This window comes from Ictidomys tridecemlineatus, chromosome 3 (assembly GCF_052094955.1).
Source record: "Ictidomys tridecemlineatus isolate mIctTri1 chromosome 3, mIctTri1.hap1, whole genome shotgun sequence".
NCBI classification, from domain to species: domain Eukaryota; kingdom Metazoa; phylum Chordata; class Mammalia; order Rodentia; family Sciuridae; genus Ictidomys; species Ictidomys tridecemlineatus.
Genome location: NC_135479.1, coordinates 211,893,937 through 211,918,296, shown reverse-complemented (window position 1 = coordinate 211,918,296; position 24,360 = coordinate 211,893,937). Strand labels below are relative to the sequence as shown.

General features: G+C 45.2%; 1 protein-coding gene across 8 annotated transcripts in view; it reads left to right on the top strand.

Annotated features, from left to right (window-relative positions):
- Nucleotides 1-24,360, top strand: part of Dscam (DS cell adhesion molecule) — a 660,878-nt gene that overhangs the window by 382,253 nt on the left and 254,265 nt on the right. For all 8 annotated transcript variants that reach the window (XM_021725291.2, XM_078044665.1, XM_078044664.1 and 5 more), the window contains exons 5-8: nucleotides 5,339-5,617; nucleotides 8,094-8,369; nucleotides 14,978-15,274; nucleotides 16,006-16,281. In XM_021725291.2, coding sequence (XP_021580966.1) covers nucleotides 5,339-5,617; nucleotides 8,094-8,369; nucleotides 14,978-15,274; nucleotides 16,006-16,281 — 1,128 coding nt within the window. The remainder of the gene's footprint in view (nucleotides 1-5,338; nucleotides 5,618-8,093; nucleotides 8,370-14,977; nucleotides 15,275-16,005; nucleotides 16,282-24,360) is intronic.

Genomic DNA, 24,360 nt, shown 5'->3' with positions numbered 1-24,360 from the left:
CTTCAGACAGAGGTTTAGGAGGGCAAAGTTCACAGCTCAGTATCAGAAAATTAAATACAGAATGCCAACCCCTGCCACCTAAGACCATAAGATCACAGCAAGTAGGGAGGGCCCAACAGGTGGCAGCTGCCAGAGGGAGTTGAGCCAAGGTCCTTGGCTGTCCGTACTCGAGTGTCCCTGCTTTATTTGCAGTGGAGCTTTATGGGGAAGAAGTCATGGAAATCCACCCCTGGGTGAATCTAAAGCATCGTCACATGGACACCTGCTCTCGTTCGTCCTCAGTAATGCCCATCAGGAGTCCCCCTCCCTTCACCTCCTCAAAACAGCCAAAGATTGCCTGTCTGTCAAGGTCTAGCACAAATACTTGCCAGAATTAAATGATCTTTCTTCTGAATTTGCAGATATTTCATTCTGACTCCTTCTTTGTTCATGCTGGCTATTGATTTCTCCCTTGTTGTCTGCTTACTGTGTCTTGTTGGGAAGAATGAACTAAGAGATGAATGGCACCTGTCACCTGGTCCACACTGGCTGTAGTGACACCACACTGTCCTGCGGGTTCAGAACATCCTAGAAAAGGTCTTGTTTGCATTCAAGAGGAAACTCCTAATACAGTGGTGACAAAAGAAAGGAGAAGGATTTGAAGGGGGCAATCTTAATATAAGATGGATCCGGGTTAGCAAAGCAAGTACATGTGCCTTTCTCCATCCCCAAGATGAGCACAATCTGGGAGCGCAGCCTCCTCCTTCAGATGAACTTCTTTATTTCCACTCTTAAGTCACAAAGCACTGACTTTCAAGTTTAGCTCTCAGGGTTGAAAGGCAAGTTTACTTTTCTTAATCCCATTTGGGTTTTGGTTTTGACAGCAGTAGTCGAAAACATTTGGTGACCGCAGAGGCCACAGGGTCGCTGAGACGGCAGGGTGAGGCCAGTGAGCATCTGAGAAGACAGAGCTAAGGATGCTCAGAGCAGCATCCAGCACAGGGTGCTGTACCCCAAGGCACCTGCAGAGGGCAGACCCTGCAGGGCTGAATGAAGGTGCAGGTGAGGGCTGGGGAGGTGACAGTTGCCGGGAGAGGACAAAGCCACATGTCACTGAAAGTCTCCCAAATCTAATGTATGTGGCAATACCAACTTTTGGTTGCAGAAATTTTGACAGAGATTTGGATTTGTTTTTGCACATCTGTGTAGAGTTGGGGTGACCATGGGGTGTGTTAGTAGCGAGGTTGTAAGGACCCCAGACCTCTCCAAAACAAACACAGGATGGCACGAGAAAGCACACAGACAGCACCGTTCTCACCACCTAGTGAGGTGGATTCCCCAGAAACTCAAGAATGTGGGTGGTGTGGACGGTCCACTGACAACAAGGGGACCGGCAGGACAGCAGCAGGGCACAGGAGGGGCAGGCGGAAGGCAGCGCCCATGGGGACCTCGATGCAGTGGAGATGCCAACATTGCCCGATGCTCATCTGGAAAGCAGAGTCAGATCCCAGGAGCTGTGTCGGGAGGTCAGGAGGCTCGCGCCACCCTGCCAGAGCTGCCCGGGCCCTGCGTGAACCCACGCGCACAGGAGGCTGCCAGAGCACCAGTCACGATCACCAGGGTCGCTGTGATTTGAGAACATGAGGATCTCAGAAGCATTCTGCAAATGACCTTCCTAGAGGAGGACAGACCCACCTGCAGGGAAACTGCTGGATTCCATAATCCAGTGGGGCCACAGAGGGTACCAGGAGTGGCTGGACAGGCCCAATGCATGGCGAGAGATGCCCAGGCTGGAAGCACTGCCAAAGGTGCCAGTAGAATTGGGGCAGCCTGGTGCTCCAGGGTCCTGGCGGCCACACAGCACCTACCAAACAGGGAGACACCAACAGGACCTCTCGGCTAAAAGCCAAGACATGGGCTAAATTTTATTCTTTCAGGATCGTGCCAAGGGAAAGTCTGGAAAAGCTTCCTGAGGTCATGTTCTTGTGAAAGAGTCTCCCAAATAACCACCAAACCCTCTCCTTGTAGAAAAGAAAAAAGATTTGACCCACACAATTTTGTCACAAGGAAAGATGAAAACAAGCAAAAAAAAATTTTTTTTTGACAATGAGACAAAACTAAAAAATGGACACAAATCATTTGAAAACTATATCATTTGAAAATGATTAAGTCTTGAAATAGTATAGATTAGAAAATAATTCAGTAAGAAAGTGGCCTTAGAAGAGTCTTTTAAACAAGAAAGGATATAATTTAGAAAAGAGAAAACAATGAATTGTTATAAGATGAAAATTAAATTAGAAGGAACCCAGCAGAGAACACACAAGAGAAAGCGTCGTACGGAAAATAAAGACCAGCAAGAAAACCCAGGTAGAAAAGGAAACGGTGAAAAGGATGAGAGGGAAATTCACAGACTCCAGGCGAAGACGACGGGCTACAGGTACAATTTGACTCTGAGAAAGCAAGCCAAACTGCAGAGCGTGAGTAAAGAAAATTCCTTTAATTGAAGGAGTCATAGTTATCGCTCATCGAAATGACACACCTTCACCTGCAAAATGGCCCTAGGTGCTCAGAATTCTAAGAAGACTGAACTGTGACAGTTAAGAAGAACGATCATTGAAAACCCAGGGATTGAACCCCAGGGCTTAACCACTGAGCCACATCCCCTGCCCCTTTTTAAAAACTTTTTAAATTTTTGAGACAGGTCTTGCTAAGTTGCTGAAGCTGGCCTCCAACTTGTGATCCTCCTGCCTCAGTGTCCTGAGCCACTGAGATTACAGACCTGCACCACCACACCTTTGGTCTTTTGGTAATGGTCATTCTAGCAGGTGCAAGTGTGAGTTTAATCTGCGTTGACCTAATGACGACTTACATTAAACAGCTTTTCATGAATTTCTTAGTCATTTATATACATCCTTCAGTGAAATATCTAATATTTTACCCATTTTTTGATTGGGTTGTTTCTTATTATTGTAGAGACAGAAAGATTTTTTTTCTTCATACAAGTTCTTTATTAGAAATATGATTTTATATTAGTTTCTAATTTCATTTTCTTAAAAGAGTCTTTGAAAATGCCAAAATTCTCAATTTTTATGAAGCTTAGTGCATCAATTTTTGTCTCAAGGTTTGATCTGATGCCATAACCCAAGGGCACGAAGATTTCTTCCTATCTTCTAAAATTGTTACTATTCCTACACTTTAAATTTAGGCCTATGATTTGTTTGGGGTTAATTTCTGAAGGTTGTATGATATAAGCCTCTGATTTCTGCTTTTTGAAGTGGATCCAGTTATCCCAACCATTCTTCTTAAGACGTCATCAGAATCATGCAGTTCTACCTTAGGGGACATATTTGAAGTTTTCTATTAGTAATTAGTTTTAGATGTCTATAGGGAGCACACCTATCATTATAGCTACTCAGGGGACTGAGGCAGGAGGATTGCAAGTTTGAGGCCAGCCTCAACAATTTAATGAGATCTTGTCTCAAAATAAAAAATAGAAAGGACTTAGTTATAGCTCAGTAGTAAAGCACCCCTGGGTTCAAAACAGTACGAAAAAGTTTTAGTGAGAATAAAAATTTTTAGGTACAATTGTTGGTAGTCTACTTTCTAGGTAGTTGGAAAAGAGGAAGGGGAAAAGACAAATACTATTCTCAGCTACATCATCTGCCTTAAAGTAACATTTTCTATATGTGCACACATTTTTCTCCTCATGCATCTCAGCAACTAAAGTTTATGTCTTACAGCTTTACTTATGCATGCTTGACAAAATTTGTCCTTATTTAATGTATGTATGTAATGTTTCCACACATGGAGTGAGATACTGCATGCACACACAAACATACTCACCCACATAAATATATACACAAATATACCTATATAGGTACATACATATATGTACTTGTGAAATGATTACCACATCAAGTTAAATAACCTACCTGTCACATTTCCTCACCTGGCCCTATGCACATGCATGTGCTGAGAACATTTGAGGTCTACAGTCTTCGCAGATGTTGTATGTACAATACGGTATCATCAACCGCAGTCACTACGATGTAAGTTAGATCTCCAAAAGCTGTTCATCCTGCAGTACGGAAACTCTGAACCCTTTTACTTAGCAGATGATCCTGTGATCCAAGTTCTGGGCTAACAGCCGCAGGAAATGAAGTCAGTACCTCAAAAAAATGTCAACACTCCCAGATTCCCTGCCACACTGGACACTACATTCCAGATACGGAAACAGCCTAAGTGTCTGTTAGTGTATACACACACACACACACACACACACACACACGCATCCTTTGTCAGACGAGTAGTTGGTAGATGCTCCTCCCAGCTGGTGAGGGTGAGGAGAAAAGGGAGCTCTCACACACCGTGGTGGGTAGACACTGGTGAAGCCCTCTAGATAACAGAGGTTCTGCTAGTAGTCCACAGTGTGACCCAAGACTCCCACTTGTGGCTGTAAACCCAAAGGAAGTGCAGGCAGCACACCAAAGACGTCCTGTGCCCCGTGTTTCTTCCAGCGCGATTCACAGTAGCTAACATGGAGTCTGCCCAGGTGCCCAGCAGTGCATAAACAGTTAAAAAATATGGGTATCTTCAGCCATAAAGAAGAATGGAATCTGCCATTTGCAGCCAATGGGCAGAATTGGAGGATACCGTGTTAAGTGAAATCAGCCAGATACAGAAAATCAAGCATTTCAAGTTCTCTCTCATATGTGTACATTAAAAACAGAAAAGTCCACCTGAACATAGGATCATCATTCCAAGGGTCTGCGAAAGAGGAAACTGGATAATGGTGGCTCAGTGTCCTTGTACGTGCTGTATGCAGGTACTGAAAGAGGACCTGGGCCACGTGAATGTGGCAATTAGTCATGTTAACCAAAAATGAAAAAATCAAAGTGCAGGTTTTTTAAAAATGAATAAATAAAACACGTTTAAAGTTCTTTGTTTTCTATGCTAAAGTTCTTTGGTTTGTGAAATGAGTTTTACACGTGTTAAGAAGTGACTCCACCCCTGTTCCTCCTTTGGAAGGGGAGGCCTCACCTTCCCAGCTCTGAGAAGCCAGTCCTCTCCCGAGGTGAGCCCACAGCTCCTGTTGAAGCCTGCTGCTTCTGGATGTTTTAGTGACTTAGTAGAGAACCACAGGCAGAATCTCTGACCAGGGTTCAACCTTTTGCAGATTTTGAACAGGACGAATCTGTAGGGATCGGGCATGTTTATGTGTGACTCGGCGTAAAATCTTACAGATCAGGACCAGCAGTTGGTGTGATATCCAGAATTTCAGTGACGCAGGCAGCCCCGGGATTCTGAATGACCTCTGCCTCCCCTGCATGACCTCTAAGAGCTCTTCTCTCCCCCACAGACCCAGCGAACTCAGCTCCATCCATACTGGATGGGTTTGACCATCGCAAAGCCATGGCGGGGCAGCGGGTGGAGCTCCCTTGCAAAGCGCTCGGGCACCCTGAGCCAGATTACCGCTGGCTGAAGGACAACATGCCCCTGGAACTCTCTGGGAGGTTCCAGAAGACAGTGACGGGGCTGCTCATCGAGAACACTCGGCCCTCGGACTCAGGCAGCTACGTGTGCGAAGTGTCCAACCGATATGGGACTGCTAAGGTGATAGGCCGCCTGTACGTGAAACGTAAGTTGGACGGTAACTGGCAGAGGTGGTGTCGGCCGCCATGGGTCAGCCATGGCCAGGCTTGGTCCACAGCCTCCCATTAACCTCATGATACCCTGTTGACCTTGGCAGGAGCCCTGCTTTTCAAATGAGGAGATTGATGCTCAGGGGAATCGTTCAGGGCCACACAGCATGGGTTTGAAGTGACAGCCTCCTGATGTGTCCACCTTGAGATCATTATCAGGCCACAGAATGACTGCCCAGCCCAGAGGACATAACCCAGCTGCTGGTTCGCATGGCCAGCCTCTCTGAAAACAGACAGGGGGAGAGCGCATGGTTCTTTGGGCACAGGTGACGGTAGCCAGTGTCATTGTTGGTGGCCTCTTTCCGGATACTTCTTTACCTTTCTAAATGGAGCTGTTATCTGCAGAAACACGGGACTCCAAGTTAGCCACATACTGGGCTTGGACTCAGTGTCCCCGATGGTTTGATCTTCATCTCAACGCAGTTCAGCTTCAGTGCATGGTCGTGGTGGCCTGCAGAAACCTGTTGAGGTGGCAGGTACTGAAGGCCCATAAGAAGCAGGGGATGCAGCCATGGGGCACACACACTAACCCAGTCCAGCGCCCTGGATTTTCCTCACTGAGAACCAAATATAAGTGAATTACCCAAGATTGCAGGACCATCTGCCCATCTTTCCTAGTCCAGCGTTAAGCTCCCTCCCAAAGACTCCTCCCCCTCCTGTTGGCACAGACTTTGTCTTTCTAAAGGCCTTCACCACCGTGCACCTGTCACAGTGGTTCATGGAAAGGCCTAGATTCCAGGTCTGCAATGCCCAGGGAGTGCTCCCTCCCGCTGTCTCCCTCCTGCTCACTGCTCCTTCCCAGGGGAGAACACTGCTGCTCAGTTCAGCGCTCTGCAGACTGCAGGCGTTCCCTCTTCCCTCTCAGACCTTCTCTTTACTTTGAATGCTTCCTTTATTTTTATGGCTTCAAATTCCTCCCCTCTGAAAACGGCCCCAGATCTACACAGTCAGCCTCAGTCTTCTTCCTGGTACCAGACACCTGTGTCTCCCAATTTTACTTCATGTGAGGAGCTGGCTCCTCTGAAGAATAAGGTAGAAAACCAACCGGAGTCTCACTTTCTCTTTCTCCAACAGGCCTCTCCTTATCAGCACACCTTCCCCTCCGCAGTGCTGACTGTGAGCCCTGGGTCTTCTTGGCGCCCTTTGCCCCACACCCGGGTCCTGCCAAGTCCTGGAGATGGGCTTCCATGGAGCCTGGAAGCTGGGCTCCAAGTCCCTGCCTGTCCACGCTGGGTCTCCAGTGTGCCTCCCCCAGACACCCGTGACTCCTCCTCAGTGACCAGCTCCCTCAGTCTCACTTGGCCAACATAATAGCATCACTCGGTTCTAAATATCTGTTGGACTGTGACCCTCACTTACTCAACAGGCTCAAATGCTTTTGTTAGTTCTCTCTGATTTTTTTTCCTTGAGATCCCTTGCAATCTTGTCCCAGACGGCTTTTGTTTTCCCATTGTTCTCCTTATATGGCATCTAAACTGAATCAGGAACCCTTCCTGGGACATTCCCTCTTTCCATTCCAGCTGGCCTGAGATCCAGTGGGGTGAGATGAGCAGTCAGGATGAGCTAAGATGGAAAACTGGTTGTTTTTTTTTTTTTTTTTTTTTTTACCTGTTATGTGGGTTTCTTTTCCGTTTACCTGTTAGGTTGGTTATTCCTTCATCCCTCTGAATAAACATTTCCAGATGATGGTACAAAATTCACAGACTTAGGCAAGACTGACTTAAATATTGTATGAGAAATGTATGGCAATCTTATGAATTATACAAGTTTGCACCATAAACCACTGACCTTTTTTTTCAATCTATAAGTTTAACCCATTCTTGGCACATGATAGATGCTCAGTAAATGTTTTCTACATTGAACTAGGGGTTTGAAATTGCGAACAGGAATTCAGGGTTAGGAGTTTCCTTTCTGCCCGAGTCAGTGAGCCTTCTCTTAATGAGAAACCTATGCACCTTCTTATCAGTCTGTTTTTTTTTTTTGCAGCTGTGTGCTCTTCGCCCTGGGTAAGCACGGGCAGCATATGAGCGATTACACGTGTGTGTAGAAGTGTGTCAGGGTTAGACCTCGTTGCTTCCTTGTGACAGGCAATGGGGTTCATACACCCCCGGGGCCCTGTTGGTAACTAGCCCGTGGCGTTCCTGATCATCTGTGGGTCACAGCCAGCATCCCCCCGCGTGCTCAGTGGGAAAGCGGCATGACCAGTACTGTGCTATTCGTTGGGTAAAGAAAGAAGGGCAGAAAGACAGCAGCCAGGAGGCTGTTCCCAAGTGAAAGGGCGCTTGTGGAAGGATGCCGACGCAGAGACCGCGAAGACGTGGCCGCGACGCGTCCAGCTTGTTGCCAGTGTGCTTCTGGGGTGATACCCAGTGACGCTTTTCCTTTCCTTTTCTCTCTCGCCCAATTCTCCAGAGCCACTGAAAGCCACCATCAGTCCCAGGAAGGTCAAGAGCAGCGTGGGGAGCCAGGTGTCCTTGTCCTGCAGTGTGACAGGGACTGAGGACCAGGAGCTCTCCTGGTACCGAAATGGTGAAATCCTCAACCCTGGCAAAAATGTGAGGATCACAGGGATCAACCGGGAAAACCTTATCATGGATCACATGGTCAAAAGTGACGGGGGCGCATACCAGTGCTTTGTGCGCAAGGACGAGCTGTCCGCTCAAGACTATGTGCAGGTGGTCCTCGAAGGTCAGTGGGCTCTCTGGGTGTGTGTGGGGGGACCTGAAAAGCAGACACGGGGCAGAGCTGTGTGGCGGTTTGTGGTTCTCTCTGTCTCTCCAGCTGGTTGCTCTGCCCTAGCGGTTCACACCAGCTCAGGCATAAGAGAGAGAGAGAGAGAGAGAGAGAGAATGAATGTGTGTGTGTGTGTGTGTGTGTGTGTGTGTGTGTCCTGGTGAGAGTGAAGGCATCCATGTGAGGTGGCATGGACCCCAGTGGCATGAATGTTGTGCACTCATTTCAAGTTACTCGTCAAGGCAGAAACGTGACAGTGATGGCTGGGCCGTCTTCCTCTAGACCTGGGTCTCGGGAAGCCTCCCTGGGGGCTGTTTCCCACAGGGTAGGATCTAGCAGCATCTCTTCTGCTACCCCCAGATGCCAGCAGCACGCCCTTCATAGGGCCCACAGAAATATCTCCTGGCTTTGGCAAATGTCCCCTGAGGTGGGTGCAGGGAAGGGTCTGGCCTCCTGGTGACAAGGGTAAATTTAGAGACAAATTTTAAATCAAAATTTTAATACTGGGCTTGGTGGGGTGAAAGTGGCGTTCAGTGGGTAGAGTTGTCTCTGTCTGTAGATTCCGATGTCCACCATTTGAGTGGCTAGGATGTGTGCAGAATCGATTGGTGGGATTTAATGAGATTTTGGAAGGTTTCGCTACTGGCTTCTCCTAGCTGGCTGCAGCACCCTTAAATCTCCACACTCATCAATTCACCAGGGAAAGAAGCTGTGACAGGGAACACTTTTGTTAGACATCTAGGCACAGAGGCAATTGGACTTGCTTCTGTGTGTCTTGCTGGAAATTGTGCCTTTTGATATAATTTAAAACTCATCTGTTATCAATTGATTACAATAATGAAATGATTTTTATATAGCCCAAAGGGAGAATGAACAAAATCCATTAGTTTATGAAAGTCAGCTTAAATGGGTCTCGATGCTAAGAGAATCCTTCTGCTATTTTTTCACCTTCGCTAATTTTTAAGAAGCAGCAGGCTTCGCAATGAGCTGCCTACTTTGAGTCAAGCATTTCACTGCAGACAGTGAGATTTGCAAAGCAGAAGTGAAGTGAGCTAAAGGCCCGGCATGCATACGAAATGGCTGGCACTGCGTTCCTCAGAGTGATTGAGTGCAGAACGCCATCGATTTGCACAGAGCCAGGTCGCTAATGACAATGCTCCCCAGTCCTTACTCACTATTTTTAGAGTCTTTGTAGAAATAGGAGAGATTACCTATCTAGGCCTAGTTACCGTGGCAACCATCTCGTGTGACTAAGAAAACCTAAAGAGCATATTGATAATCCATAATGATGTTGAAAGGGCTCAGGTTATCAGAGAGTGACAGCGAGAAAGATTTCAAAGACGCTCCAGTCTCACTGGGAAAATAACGTCGGCTTTCATCTCCAAAAAAGCCTGTCATTTGAACAAAAAGAGGGGCAGGGGGGACCCCCGAGCACACACGTGGATTTATTTGTCGCATGTCAGTTTCCATTCAGGACAAGAAGCTTCATTTTATTTTTCTCTCTTCTGAGAGATGACAGTGCTAATGTAGCAAGAGAGAGCAGAGCTGGAATCACAAATACATATCTAGTACCTGCTGGAGAACTGTGTCCATCCAGGGTCCCCAAGGAAGCCTCCAGGTACTCCATGAGACAGTCACAGATTAAGATGAAAGGTAAAGTCTCACACTACCTTGTACAGCACATGACCGGGATAGGATGGACCATCTGGAGCACTTCCCCTGAGGCTGAAGAAACTGGAGTCTAGCAATGATAAGTTCCAGATAAACCCTGAGCTATCCAATTGGCAAATGTAATAATGAAAAAAGAATTAATAGATTCAATTTCTGGAAATGATAAAATAGCAAATGTGAGACCAACCTTCAAGCACATAAAATGATGAACTTGCAGAGGACAGAACTACAGATACGCGATGGAGAAATACCAAAAATGGGGAGAAAGGAGTTGACTTTTGGAAGAAGGAAAAAGAGCCAGTAATGTCTCCATCTTCTCCTGAGGATACTTCCCAACAGTCCATGCAGTGTAGGGAGGAAAAACTAGAGGAAAAGCAAATCATCGAGTCTTACTGGACTCAAGTGAAAGAAGACAGAGTTCAGGGAGCCAAACACCTGCAAGCTGAGGAGCTGGGGCAGAAGTTATAGGAAAGAGGAAATAATTAGAGTCCTCAAATGCACAAATTCACCTCTTTGGAAAGTTTGGTGGGCAAATGAACTGCAAAAATGTGCGTGTGTGTGTGTGCGCGCGCCCACACGCTGGAATTCTGTCTGCAATTAAAAATAACTAAATAACTAGATGTATTAAAACAAGACAAATAGAACAACAAATAGAAAAATAGGTACTGTGACCAGTTAACAAAAAGCAAAGTCAGGGGACAGAAGTGTTAGAAATAGCAGATGAAGACTTTAATGCTGCTATTGAAAACACGGTCTAGTGTAAAGGAAAATATGGACACCATGAGTGAACGTACAGGAGAAAACAGCAGAGAAATGGAAACCACGAGAAGAAATGGACAGAAATGAAATGATTCACTGAATTTGCTTTAAAGTACCATTAGAGAAGAAAGAAGAAAGGCTCAGAGGGCCTGAAGATAGAAAAGCATGAAGAGGATCATGCACATCAATGGCCTGAGCCAGAGAGCAGCTCCTGTCTTTCCAGAGATGGAGAATGGTTGGGGGTGGGAGGCTATTTGAAGAAATAATGGCCACAATTTTCTCTAATTTGGCATAAAAGATAGAGTGTCAGATCCAAGAAACTCAGGAAACCTCAAGGAAAAAGACAAAATTACATGCAGGCACATTAGAGTCAAGACACAGAAAACCAAAGAAAGAGAAAACTTTGTCCATCTGAGGGAGAAAATATTCCATGAAGGGAAGATCAGAAGAGGAGAAGTGGCTTCTCATGGGGTGTGTGGGAAGACTGAAGGCAATGGAGAAGCATCTTTATATTTTCTGCAAAACAACAACAAAAAAATCAAACTAGACATCTATAGCAAAATAGTCTTTAAAAATTAAGGCAGAATAGCTGGGTGTGGTGGTGCACGCCTGTCATCCCAGCAGCTCAGGAGGCTGAGGCAGGAGGATCGCCAGTTCAAAGCCAGCCTCAGCAAAAGCAAGGTGCTAAGCAACTCAGTGAGACCCTGTCTCTAAATAAAATCAAAAAAAAACAAAAAAGACTGGGGATGTGGCTCAGTGGTTGAGTGCTCCTGAGTTCAATCCCTGGTACCCCACACCCACCAAAAAAATTAAGGCAGAATAAAGGTGTTCCCAACAAACAAAAGGTAAAAGAAAATGATGACAGAAAACCCACACATTAATGGTGAATGACGTCACCAGAGTGAAGGGAATTACGTAAAGTCGGGACTCAGATCCAAAGGAATAAATAATGTGAGAAATGAAAACAATTCTTCATGACTTGGGCACAGGAAAAGATTCAGGACACAGAAAACACTGAAGGTCAAAGACAAAAACATTTTTAAGAAAATTAAAAATGAAGTCATGGACTGAGAGAAAATATTTTAAGCATAAGTACAAACATATATTCTAGTATATCTAACAGATATCATGTTTAGTATACACAGAATATTTGAGAAATCTATCAGATTATTGTTATCTGATATATGAATTTGCATTCCATATACATTAAAATTCCTATAAATTGATAATGAAAAGGCAAACACTGTAATATAAAAATGGATGAATGCTGTGAGCAAAGCCACAAAAGGATACACATGGACAGCCAATGGACATGTGAAAAGCAACATTGTTTCATGGTGTTTCCAAGGAAGCATGAAACCAGCATCTAAACAGAAGGAAACAGGAGGCAAACCCAGTTACCAGCAACTGTCTACAAAGTTATCCTTCAAAAATGTATCAAAGAAAGAAGAGATTGAAGACTGTTCCAGATTCCAGGAAATTAAAGAGACTAGTAAATGTCAGGGGTGATACTGTCTGGAGTAGACGGAAATAGCAGAAAGAGACACACTCTGTCAGTGGGCAGAATTTCAGCAAGGAATGTGCACTCGATGATAGGCTGATTGCAGAGTTATGTTCCCTAATTTCATGAGTTGCTCTGTGGTTATGACAGCACATAGGCATGCATAAAAATGCTCTATCTTACATTTATCTGAAGCTTAAGAACAGGAAAACCTAGCGCCTGGTGACAGACTAGGGCAGTGCTGCCTTGTGATGGGTAGGATTGATGAAAAGGAGCCTGAGAGATCTTCCTGGGAAAGGTTTGGGTTCTGATCATCCTGGTGGTTACCGAAGTGTGTGCAGTCAGCAGAACCCAGCTGTACACCTGTACAGTGCGTTTCACCATAAATATCACCTGCACTGAACAATAGCATCAGTGAAGAACTCTTTCCTAAATGGATAAAAATCACACAAGTTTCTTGTGCTCTGGGTAAAAATCAGAGACGTTTCCAGATGAACATTTCCTACATAAACTGTGGAATTATAAGGACAATTAAATAACCTCAGTGCTCCCATGCATTGGTGACTGGTGATATACCAAGAAGGACCTTCTCTGTGACACTAATGAGGCAGTACTTGCCCCACATGAAAGGCAAAACAACCTTTACATTGCATTTTATTTTTGTCTGAGGTGCAGGGAATTAAGCCCAGAGGAACTCTACTGCTGAGCTATACCCCCATCCCTTTTTACTTTTTTTAAATTTGAGAAAGGAAATGGCCCAGGCTGTCCTTGAACTTGCAATCCAATTCTTCTGTCTTAGCATCCCAGGAGCTGGGTTACAGCCTGGCCTCATTTTAATATTTTAAAGTTCTCTTTTCATCTCTGACAGTAAATAACAACAATGATAATTTTTAAAAAAAACACTTTTCGTGGGTTGGGGTTGTAGCTCAGTGGCAGATGCTTGCGTAGCATGTGTGGGGCACTGGATTCGACCCTCAGTACCACATAAAAATAAAAGAATAAAGATATTATGTTCATCTACAACTAAAAAAAAAGAAAATAAAAAAAAACTTTAAAAAAAAGAAAAATACTGTTCACCATTGAACAATCCAGGGTCACTGGAGTATACTATTTATTAATACAGCTGCGAAACAAACACCATTGAGGGCCTCCCACAGTGAACATGTGAGGGTTCAGGCCATGGGAGTGGACAGCAGGGAGGCCGCCCATTCCAGGACTCTGCACAGCTGGCCCTCAAGGTTTTTGCATGCTGAGTGACATTTTCCTCAAGAGATTTTGGAACACTTATCTTTCTCTGTGGAATTTCAAGAAATTTTTCTCTCTGCCGTGTGTGTGTATGTGTGTATGTGTGTGTATGTGTGTGTGTATACACACATATATATGTATTTATATTCTTTTATAATAAAATTACAAATAAGAAAAATCTATTAATCATTCACTTTGGGATCAACATTTCAATTTGAGCACAAAATTTAAAAAATAAATAAATAAACAGGGTTAAACCAGTGGGGTTTATTGCAAGATTCATAGATCCTGTTTCATTTGCTCAAAATTATGTCAAAGCGATCCACTGAGGCCAAGGAAATGTGCCCCAGGGTTGAACTGTTCACATAGGTTGCTGGGCCTACTGGAAACATCTTCCTTTGGATGCATTTTCTTTAATGTACATGTATCTCTTTTTCTCGTCATGGAAAGACATATTCAAAAAAAAGAAATATGTGTTATGATTACTCCCATAGAATAATAGGGAAATTGTCCATATAGGTGATAGAAAAATAGTGTACTATGAAGTTGATCTTTGCTAAACATACTGGAAATTGCTATGGAAACTTCTCTAAGGTTCAGATTCTAGTTGACCTGGGACCCTACTGGCTCATGTCTATTCTTGTGGTACAATTATTAGTAATTTCCATTTTACTTTCAAAAACATTTTAAGCTGGATAATAAATTATATGTTCACCCTACTTATAATACTTTTAGACATATTTAATAAATATCATAGAAAAGTCTAACTTATTTAGCTTGTACTGATTCTCAGGGGCTGAATGGGCATTAATGCAATTACCATTTCTAATGACATCTATAAAGATCATTCCTTGTGAAAAAAAGTGACAAAGATGGGACCATTAGACTATGGGTTGGTTTTTTTGATGTTGTTTTTTGGGGTTTTTTATTTTTTTGGTTTGGTTTGGTTTTTTTAAACAGCCCCCTAGAGAGAAATCCCTTAATGACTTGAGCTAAGTGGAATGAGAGTCCCCAAATTCACAAATTCACCTCCTTGGAAAACTTGGTGGGTAAATGAACTGCTGTGTGTGTGTGTGTGTGTGTGTGTGTGTGTGTGAATTGGGGGGTGCTGGTGGCTCCAGTGGACATACACATTCTGAATTCAGCATGCACGTCTGGGTTACATTTGGGTCCCTTTTGTCAAGACAATCAGGACATAGACACGTGACTTGTCCAAGCTCGCTAATGCTGCACCTGCCAGTTTTGTTGGGATTTCCCTGTTGATAGATCCAGGCCTCTTTTGTACTTTGCCAGCCTCTGCATTACCAATAAGCACTGGGCAGCCATGCTGGGCAGTGGTGTCACTATTTGTATGTGCCACTTCCTTCCGTGATTTCTTTTCCTGCAGATGGAACTCCCAAAATTATTTCTGCCTTTAGTGAAAAAGTGGTGAGTCCCGCGGAGCCCGTGTCCCTCATGTGCAACGTGAAGGGGACGCCCTTGCCCACCATCACGTGGACGTTGGATGACGACCCGATCCTCAAGGGCGGCGGCCACCGCATCAGCCAGATGATCACGTCCGAGGGGAACGTGGTCAGCTACCTGAACATCTCCAGCTCGCAGGTGCGCGACGGGGGCGTCTACCGCTGCACCGCCAACAACTCGGCCGGAGTCGTCCTGTACCAGGCTCGAATAAACGTAAGAGGTGCTTGTCAAATCAGCTCCTCGAAACACACACGTGACTCATTGCAGTGGAGAAGGAGGTTTCTGCATGCTCCAAGCCGAGCCCCGAATGCCAGAACCGAGTCCCGTCGCCTCGCGTTTGCTGCCCCCTCCTCCCCACTCAGGAGCGGCCCGCGGGGGAGCTGGGGACCCTGTTTCCTTAGTCAGCTGGTTCTCTCTCTCTCCTCTCAGACCTGTCCACTCGATCCGATCTTTCCTTTCCTGGTTTATGCTCTGCATGACTTTTCTTTCTCCTCTCCTCCTGTCTCACTGCGCTCATGGTAAGCCCTCATGTACATGGCATCTAACCTACATTCATCGCGTGGCCTGGCACGACGCCCATCTCCACTGCGGACTCTAGAAAGACCCCAGGACCCATCAGTTGGTACCGACGTTTCACAAGCAGAGCGTGATGTGCAGTGTAGACTAGCTGCTCTTACCGATCAAATTACCTATTATCTCTTAACTTAAAAATACTTTACTAGAAGTAGCCCATGAGGAAAATATTTAATATTCATTAAATATTGGAAAGTAATAAAAGAAAAAAAATATCTTTTGAAGAAAATGTCAAATGCCTGAAATTTTATTTAACGGAAAAAGATGAGCTTACATGAACATAATCAATGTGTTCCTAACTCAAGGAATAACGTTACCCGTTTCCCCACATGAGATGTGCCCTTAAATTATTTTCAAGAGTTTCCTTTATCTCCCCAGGGCCTGCAAGCATTCGGCCAATGAAAAATATCACAGCAATAGCAGGGCGGGACACGTACATCCACTGTCGTGTGATTGGCTATCCGTACTACTCCATCAAATGGTACAAGAACTCCAATCTGCTTCCTTTTAACCACCGCCAGGTGGCCTTTGAGAACAATGGAACCCTGAAACTCTCCGACGTGCAGAAGGAGGTGGACGAGGGCGAGTACACCTGCAACGTGCTGGTGCAGCCGCAGCTCTCCACCAGCCAGAGCGTGCATGTGACCGTGAAAGGTAACCTCGTGCGCACGGCCTCGACTCAGCTCGGGAGAGGGATGCCCTGGACCCGGGTCTCTGTGCAGGGAGATTTGCGCGGTGCGGGTTGCGGGATGGTGTGTTGGCTCCTGCATCCTCTGAGGACCTGCAGATGAGTTCATTTTCTCTGGGTGGATTTCCCAGAGGACATGCGTGGTTAACATCACCTTAGAACATGCTCGTTGGCTTGGTTACCTAGCTGTCTGTCAGATGGTTATAAAATGTGTCTTTCTTTCCAAAAGACTCCCCAAAGTTGGATTTTTAGAATCCAACCAGAAGCAATATTTTGTAGAGAAGGACTTTAAACCAAGATCTCACATTGTGTAGGCAGAGAGGTGGCTTAGGATTCCAGGGCCACAGGACCCTCCCCAACTGACATCATGGTGTGGTCTGTTGGGGATTCAGCAGCTCAGCCCCCATCTCCTTAGCAGCAAAGGCAATGAAATGACAGATCCACCCAGGGACACACAGCTGTGCAGTGGCAGACCCGGAGGGACCCACTTCTTCCAGTCCCCAGCCAAATATAAAATGAAAATGTTCCAGCTACATGAATAATCTACATGAGGTACACCCTGATAACAGTTCTAAAATTGTAATAAAACCATTCTCCAAATCAGCATAAGCAGCCTCCTGTCACATGGAGCCACCTGCCTGAGCTGTCCAAGTGACAAAGTTGCGCTGGAGGAATGTTTTACCCACATGTGATTCTGTAACATGATAACCTGAGCATTTGAAAACAGATGGTTCACAGAGCTGTGCAGCACTTCCAGATACTAACAGACTCATTGCACAACTTCAAAACAGTGCATCTCTTAATCTCACTGCAATCTCATCAGGGAAGTAGTCAAATACTGATAACCTGTCAAGCTCTTGGTGGCCAATTAGGTTTCCTAAAATTCTGTTTCTCCCTTGAAGTTTCAGTTGTAGTACTTGCTACAAACATCATCTCTCATGATCCTGGGAGTGAAAAGTTTATTTTTTTTTTTCCTCTAGAAAATGCGTATCAAATACACAAGTCTGTGTAACTATAGTTTTTAGATAGCCATTCTTTGAAGAAATAACCTGGAATTCCATGAAAAAGGTGGCTAGTGGGTTTGCATCTCAAACAGGGACACCAGGTTTTGTGTGTAAACAACCCCCTCCTCTGTGGGCACAAAGAACATCTGAAATGACAGGAACTCCAAGGTCAAGATCTAGTAAAATGATTACATTTATTGTCTCACCAAGTGTGAAACAATCCCCTAGAAACCAACTCAAGCTAGCTTATGCCTAAACAAAGTCGTTTGGTCTTGTCACCAATATGTCTATGATATTAGGAAACAATTTAATCAAATAGTTTTGTGTTTAGGAGCTTCTTTTAAGCATACATTATATGTGTGAAAGTTGCCAGCTTCTCTGCAAATACTTTCAAATAATCAGAGGCAAATGCGAGCCTTTCCCCTGCAGTCTCCTTAGGGAAACCGACTTACACTATAGGCAAACATTAGTCGCAGTCAGCACATTGGTGGACGGTGGACCGGAGGTTTTAGTGTCACCACCGTGATTCCTATTAAGGCTGGCAGTCTCACTCACCTTTGCTTTCATGCCAACAGTGCAAATGTCTATACAGCGAGAGAGGCAGATAGCAGCCTAATGAAAATGGCTTCCTCCTTGTAAACTCCTTATGGTCTCAGGGTCCCCAGAGGTCTGCCTGCTCATCCAGTGCTAAAAATCAAGTCTGTTTCTCATGCCTAACCATTCATTGTGAACAATGCATCCCATGAACTTCTTTGTGCATAGGCCTTTGTCTGCTTTTAAGATTAATTCTTTCTACAAAAATTGCCAGAATTATGATTATTAGACAAAGGGGTATAAATATTTTAATGCTAACTTTTAAGAGACATAAATTCAAACAAAGGCCATATGAATCATTAACTTAAATTTATTCTTAACATTAAATTTATTCTTAAAATTTGCCAGACCAGCATGAATCAATTTATTAGTTTTTATCCTTTTAAGTGACAGAAACCAACTCAAATTAGTTCATGCCAAAAAAAAGGATTTATTTTAATCTCTTTATTTGACTCTTTAAATTTCCTAGATTGACATGAATCAGTTCACTTACCTTGACCTTATCAGGCAAGGTGTAAGAATTCAAAGCACCGGCAACTGTGTATGTCATAAAAGACAAGACCCGAGGTTCAGGGCATCTTAAACCAAAGGATTAAAAGACAGTACTGGTCTGCAGAGAGGGCTGGTCCAGACACTGGGTGGCCATCCAGCCTTCCGACTCTCCCGTGTGCTCCTCTGGTCTTTGGCTTGATCCCTTCGGAGCAGCTTCTCCTCATGACAGGGGAACTGGCCCTGTTGTCTCTGGACTAGAATGCCCATCAACAACCAGAAAAGGAAAGGGCTCTTTCCGTCAGCTTCCTGTAGAGCAGTCCTAGGCAGGGATGCTCCGTGGTCTCCATGAGCCATGAGCCCAAGTCTGGACCCATCCTGTGGCCCAAGCAATGGGAACCTGGACAGGCTGCCTACCTGCATCCCACCCTTAGAGGTGGGAAGGTGCATTCACTTCAGTTGTTAAAATGGGCTCAATAAAGAACAGTCACGGATCAGGTCAGTTTCTCAGAAAATAAAACAACTTGTTAAGAGTTTCTCTTAAGCCTAGCACAGTGGCACACACCTGGAATTCCAGTGACTCAGGAGGCTGAGGCAGGAGGGTCTCAAGTTCAAGAACAGCCTCAGCAACTTAGCAATATTAGACCCTGTCTCAAATAAGAAATAAAAGGGCTGGGGATGTAACTCAACTCAGTGGTAGAGCACACCTGGATTCAATCCTCTCCATAAAAAAAAAAAAAAGAAAGAAAGAAAAAACCAAAAACCTCCCCCTAAAAGAGACCCATAAGGTATAAAAAGAACTTTATTAGGCAACAGAGGGCAGCAAGGAAGAGATCAAGTGTGACCATCAAATCACAGCCAGGAAGAAAGCAGGAAGTCCTTCCAGGGGCGAGATGGTGTTGAAACCAGACAGACCTCACACCAGCAGTCAAATGCACAGAGCAGGAGCCCTCCCTGCTGTCTCCCATGAGATCCTCTGGAAGCAGAGTAGGTTCTCCATGGAGCCCACAGAGAATAGCATGCACCAACCTGTGGTTGGAAGGACTTTCACAGTGGATGTGGCTGGAATCTTGGAGTATAGAATGTGCACACAATATATGTCTTCTGTTGGCACCTAATAAATACAAACTATTTTGTGCACATGCTTATACAGAGGGGAATGTGCATACCCATGTGTTAATCTTGCTTCAGACCATGCTTTCTTCTGTGTTAAGGGGTGTTTTATAAACCACATTACAATTGCTAGTTGTCCATGAATACTAAGGGGTATCCCCCTTGCTTTTATTTAATTCCAACTTTTTTGTGTAGACAAGTGGCACTTCAGGTTCTGGAATACAAAATCACATCCTGGGAGAATGGGGTGGCCCAGCTTGTGTCTGCCTAGAATGTACCTGAGGCCAGAGAGTGACTCTGGGTTCCCATGTGGCCACCCAGGCATGCCTGTGCTCCTGGCCACATGCACATATGCACCCAAGCAAAGACACGTGTGGCCATTCGCTCAAGACACCACTCGTATTTCTTGTTAGAGATGATGCTGAACTTTCAACATGTAGTGAATTATACCCCATTAGCAATTTTAGCTTTCACTCAGAAGTGAGAAGGTCTAAGCCAAGTTGACTTCTGCACATTTAAATTTTCACTTTAAAAATGTCTTGAAATGAAATACATAAATTAAGTCTGATGCTAGTGGCTAAGGTCATGGTCTATCAAGACTTTTAAAAAATTATAACCTTTACTGTTTTCAGTTGTGGGAGAGGTAGCTGAGGCACGGCTAATTGTGTGAGTCCTAGCGTCCCTGTGGTTTGGGAGTGGAAGGCTGTCCTGCTGCTGTGTTTGGAGAGTGCACTGCATTACCTTTCCTGTTGGTGCTCAGTGGGTGTTTTATTGAGAAAATTGATGCCTCAAGTGTTGGTTTCCTTTGGAAGTGAAAGTTGGCCGATGGGTCTCCAGTCATGATACTGCAAACTGGCACCTTGTTATTTTTATCTCATTTCTGGAAGTTTCCTTGGTAACACACACACACACACACACACAGAGAGAGAGAGAGAGAGAGAGAGAGAGAGAGTGTGTGTGTGTGTGTGCACGGGTGGTATCTGGAAACAATACTGTTTTTCAGTCTTGTCTTTCTTGGTAATAGTCAGGCCCTTCTGCTCATTTTGTAGCACATGCTTGGGAATCAAAGCCCCAAAGATGAATGTAAATAAGGTGCCAACTGTTGACAGTGGTGGAAGCTTCGACAATTCTGAAATACATTTAACTATTAAGAAGTGTGACTTTTCTGCCTTCAAGCACATGGCAGAAATGAAAGTTGAAATCCCTTCTTTTACTTCAGTTTCACAAGTGGCTTTATATCTCACCCATTTCAAAGCACTCCTTGCCCATGTGCCACCCTGGACTTGAACAGTGCCTAATTGAGTGTCCTAATTGCTGGAGACCAACATTCCCAGGAAAGTTCATTGCCGCGAGGTGGAAAAGTCACCTTCTAGTTATATCTACGTAAGACTTCTTGGTTTGCACGACACTTGCACATGTGTCACCCTAGTGAATGCTCCGGTGACTCCGCAGTGCCGATGATGCAGAATCAGAGCAGCAGGGAAAGATGTGCACGAGGTTGTCTGTGATGTACTCAAGGCTCCGAAGCAGAACTTTTTATTCCAAGGCGACCCCGGGGTGAGTCTAGGGAAAGTAATTCAACTTGCAGTGAGAAGTCAGGTTGGACTGAGGAGACAGGACACACAGGTCCCAGAAGGAAGCTATTTAAAAGTCAAGAAAAACAAAACTGTTTAAAAAGTAGGGAAAGGATACTGAGGGTCTGATTAAGAGAGACATTAAAGGGGAGAGACACCAGAGGAGGGCTGGATCTGGTGAGAGAGGGCAGAAGCTGTTCCCCACGGCTCGGCTCCGATGACAGAGAGGCTGAGCGGGGTCCCTGAGAGGGAAGTTGGGGAAGCAGGGCTCAGTGTCTGTGGGCCATGGTTCTGGATTCTGAATGTGGGCATTTTGAACCATGGATTTGGGGGAAATGGCTAAAGTTAGATGAGAAAATTGGCTGAAACAATGAGTGGCCTGAGACGATGAGACTTTTGGAAGTTCATCTTTTAAATCAGTGTTGCCAGTCGATGAGACGAGATGATCCTGGAGATGCAGAGAGCAAGCAGGAACACTCCCTTTTGCACATCCTCCCCTTTTCCACGTCAACTGATGATAAAGAAGAACACACTGGCTTCCACACCCAGCATGTCATCGGCAGATGGCAGGCGGTGGGCAGGCGTGTCCTACTGTCCTCTGAGGCCATGCAATGGCTTTAACAAACTTACCCCATACATGCCCATACTCTGGTTGGTGTATTGGAACACCGCCCTCTTTAATCCAAGATAGCTTTTTACTGGGAGCCCTTCAGCTTGAAGAGAGAATTAAGTGTCATTGCTGCCCGAGGCCCTCTGTCTTCTGCAGCTGACCAGAGCAGCTGTGCCCAGTGCATCGGGAAGCACCCACGTCAGCAGGTTAGCCTAGGCTGCACACCAGTGTCACTGTCCGTCTTCTGCACTGTTGACAGTGCAGTCAGGGAGGGACGGCTACATCCAAACCCGCTGACAGTGGCTGTAGCTCCACTCAGGTGAGCGGCAGGGACACCACAGCAATGTCACGTGGCCCAGGTGCACACAAACACCGCTGGCAGGGTCCCCCCCTCCCCCCACTTTCTGATGCTTGCTCATTTTCTGCCACACCCAGAGCGCTGTCAGCCCCCGACTCCCCGTCCCAGCTCTGTGAGGAGGACACTTCCTTCCCTCTGGATGCCCGTCCCCTTCTCCCCCTCCTGCTCTCTCTGGTTTCTCGAGCAGCATACAGTATTGTATATAGAAAGTGCATCATTCCCACGTCATTTCTCTTTTTAGGTCCCTCATTAAAGTTGAGCAGTGTTTAATGGAGGGTTCTGTTTGCTGAGGTCATTCGTGTGTGGCCATAAATAAGTTGTTTGTGCATTTTTATATTGATTTTTCAAAAACGACTTAGGGAGTGTATAGTTTCTATTTCAGATAATACAGGAGAAAAAAATTAGGTCTGAGGGCAACATAATGTGTTACACGTATAATCTGTGGTAGTTCTTTATTTCAAAAGGGAATTGAAATTCTTTGTTCATTTGATATCCTAATGTAGTAAAAGAAGTCTGGGAAATAGGAACATTCACACTTTCTTCTTTCTGAACTATGCATGAAAAGACTCCTGCTTACATGTAGTGAGATTCCTACATTTGCTCCTGCCTGGGAGCTGGGCCACAGAGTTCCCAGGAGATCCTCTGCACTTTGGGTGAGGGTGTTGGAATCGAGCTGAGAATGCAGTTCACACACCTCCCTTCACATGGGTTCTTCCTGGAGGTAGACTGACTTATCATTTTCCTTCTATTCTAGAAAATTATTCACGGGAACTCTTGATTAAATGTTATATTAAAAAATCTCAAATTGCTTTCTCCTACAAAGGGAAATCTTATGTATAGGATTTGGTGTAATGTCAAAGAATATGATTCTTTTATTTACTTATAATTAAATTATAGGAGAAATAAGATTTTGCAATATGTTGTGCTTGCTCAACATGGGAAACTTAGAGGAGAGAATTATGTAGTCACGAGAAAGAAAGAAAGAAATCCAAGAAAAATTAATAACACTCCTTGCCTACCCCATAATTAATCTTGTTGCAAATACATACACATATGTGCACCCCACAAACACACATGCACACAAACAGACAAGTGAAACCCTCTGGGAGTGCTGGTAATAATATCCTGATAATGATACTCTAAATCAAAACAAACAACTCTCAATATTCAAAATCGGCAGTAGGATGTTTTATACGGATTGTGCAAAACACAATGCATGAGATCAACAGAATTGCATAGTTGATGCATATGTATGGTACAATAATATTTATATGTGTTGTTTTAGTTATAATATAAGCATATACTCATGAATAAATAAAAATACACATCATAAAACATATACATCCACTTGCAGAGAGACGCAGTCAGTACTTCGAGCACGAGCCTGGTTCTGTGTAAGGGGATGATGTGGCCATAGATACAGGGCTGGGGGTGAACTTGGAGGTCATGGAGACCCGTCTCCCAGCTGTTGCTGCTGGTGGCCTGGACTGTGGCCCCGGGCTTTGGACTCTGCAGTGGTGTTCCGTGCTCTGAGCCCTCTCTGTTTCTAAATGACTGTGCTCACCAGACAGGGCTTCCCCTGTGGGGTGCAGGTCTGCCTTCTCCAGTGCCGACCCCCTTTCCTCTGCCTGGCAGCGCCATGCGCTCTGCTCCTTTGCCACAGGAAGCTGCCTCGTGTGTGAAACGGGGAGCCACCGTCCTGCAGGCTGGCCACTCACACTGCCCCTTGTTCAGCTGTTCCGCAGGCATCAGGGCTGGGCAGCTCGTGCTCTATGTGAGGACACACTGAGGGGTCTGTTGACGGAAAGAGTCGCAGCCTTCTGAGCACTTAGTGTCTCTGCGGCACATAGAAATGCCACCTCCACCCTGAAGGCAGCGCCTCCTTGTGGACACCCGCCTCCCCACCTCCCACCTCCCACCTGGAAGCCGTGGCAGGCATTGACTCAGGTGGTCCCTTGATGGTCCCCTGAGAAGGGCTGCCACGGATGGGCTGGGACTTTGCTTTATTTTGTCAACTTTGGGTTTAAACCACTCATTCCCATCAGTCCATCCAAAGGGCCTGATTTTGATCTATTTTAGTCTCGTTTTCTTTGCAGACCTTCTATCCACTCTGGCACCACTCTTCTCCCGTGTGCATTTTATTGATTTTAGATCCATGTTCTGTGTCTCCCTGAAGGTATATAGGTATGAATGTATGTTTTTCAAATGCACAGAAAGTAAACGCCCAGGCCCCCGCCCCCTGGCCAGCTCTCTGACTCTGTACACGTGCTGCCGTGAAGAGCCTGTGACGTGGCATGAGGGGT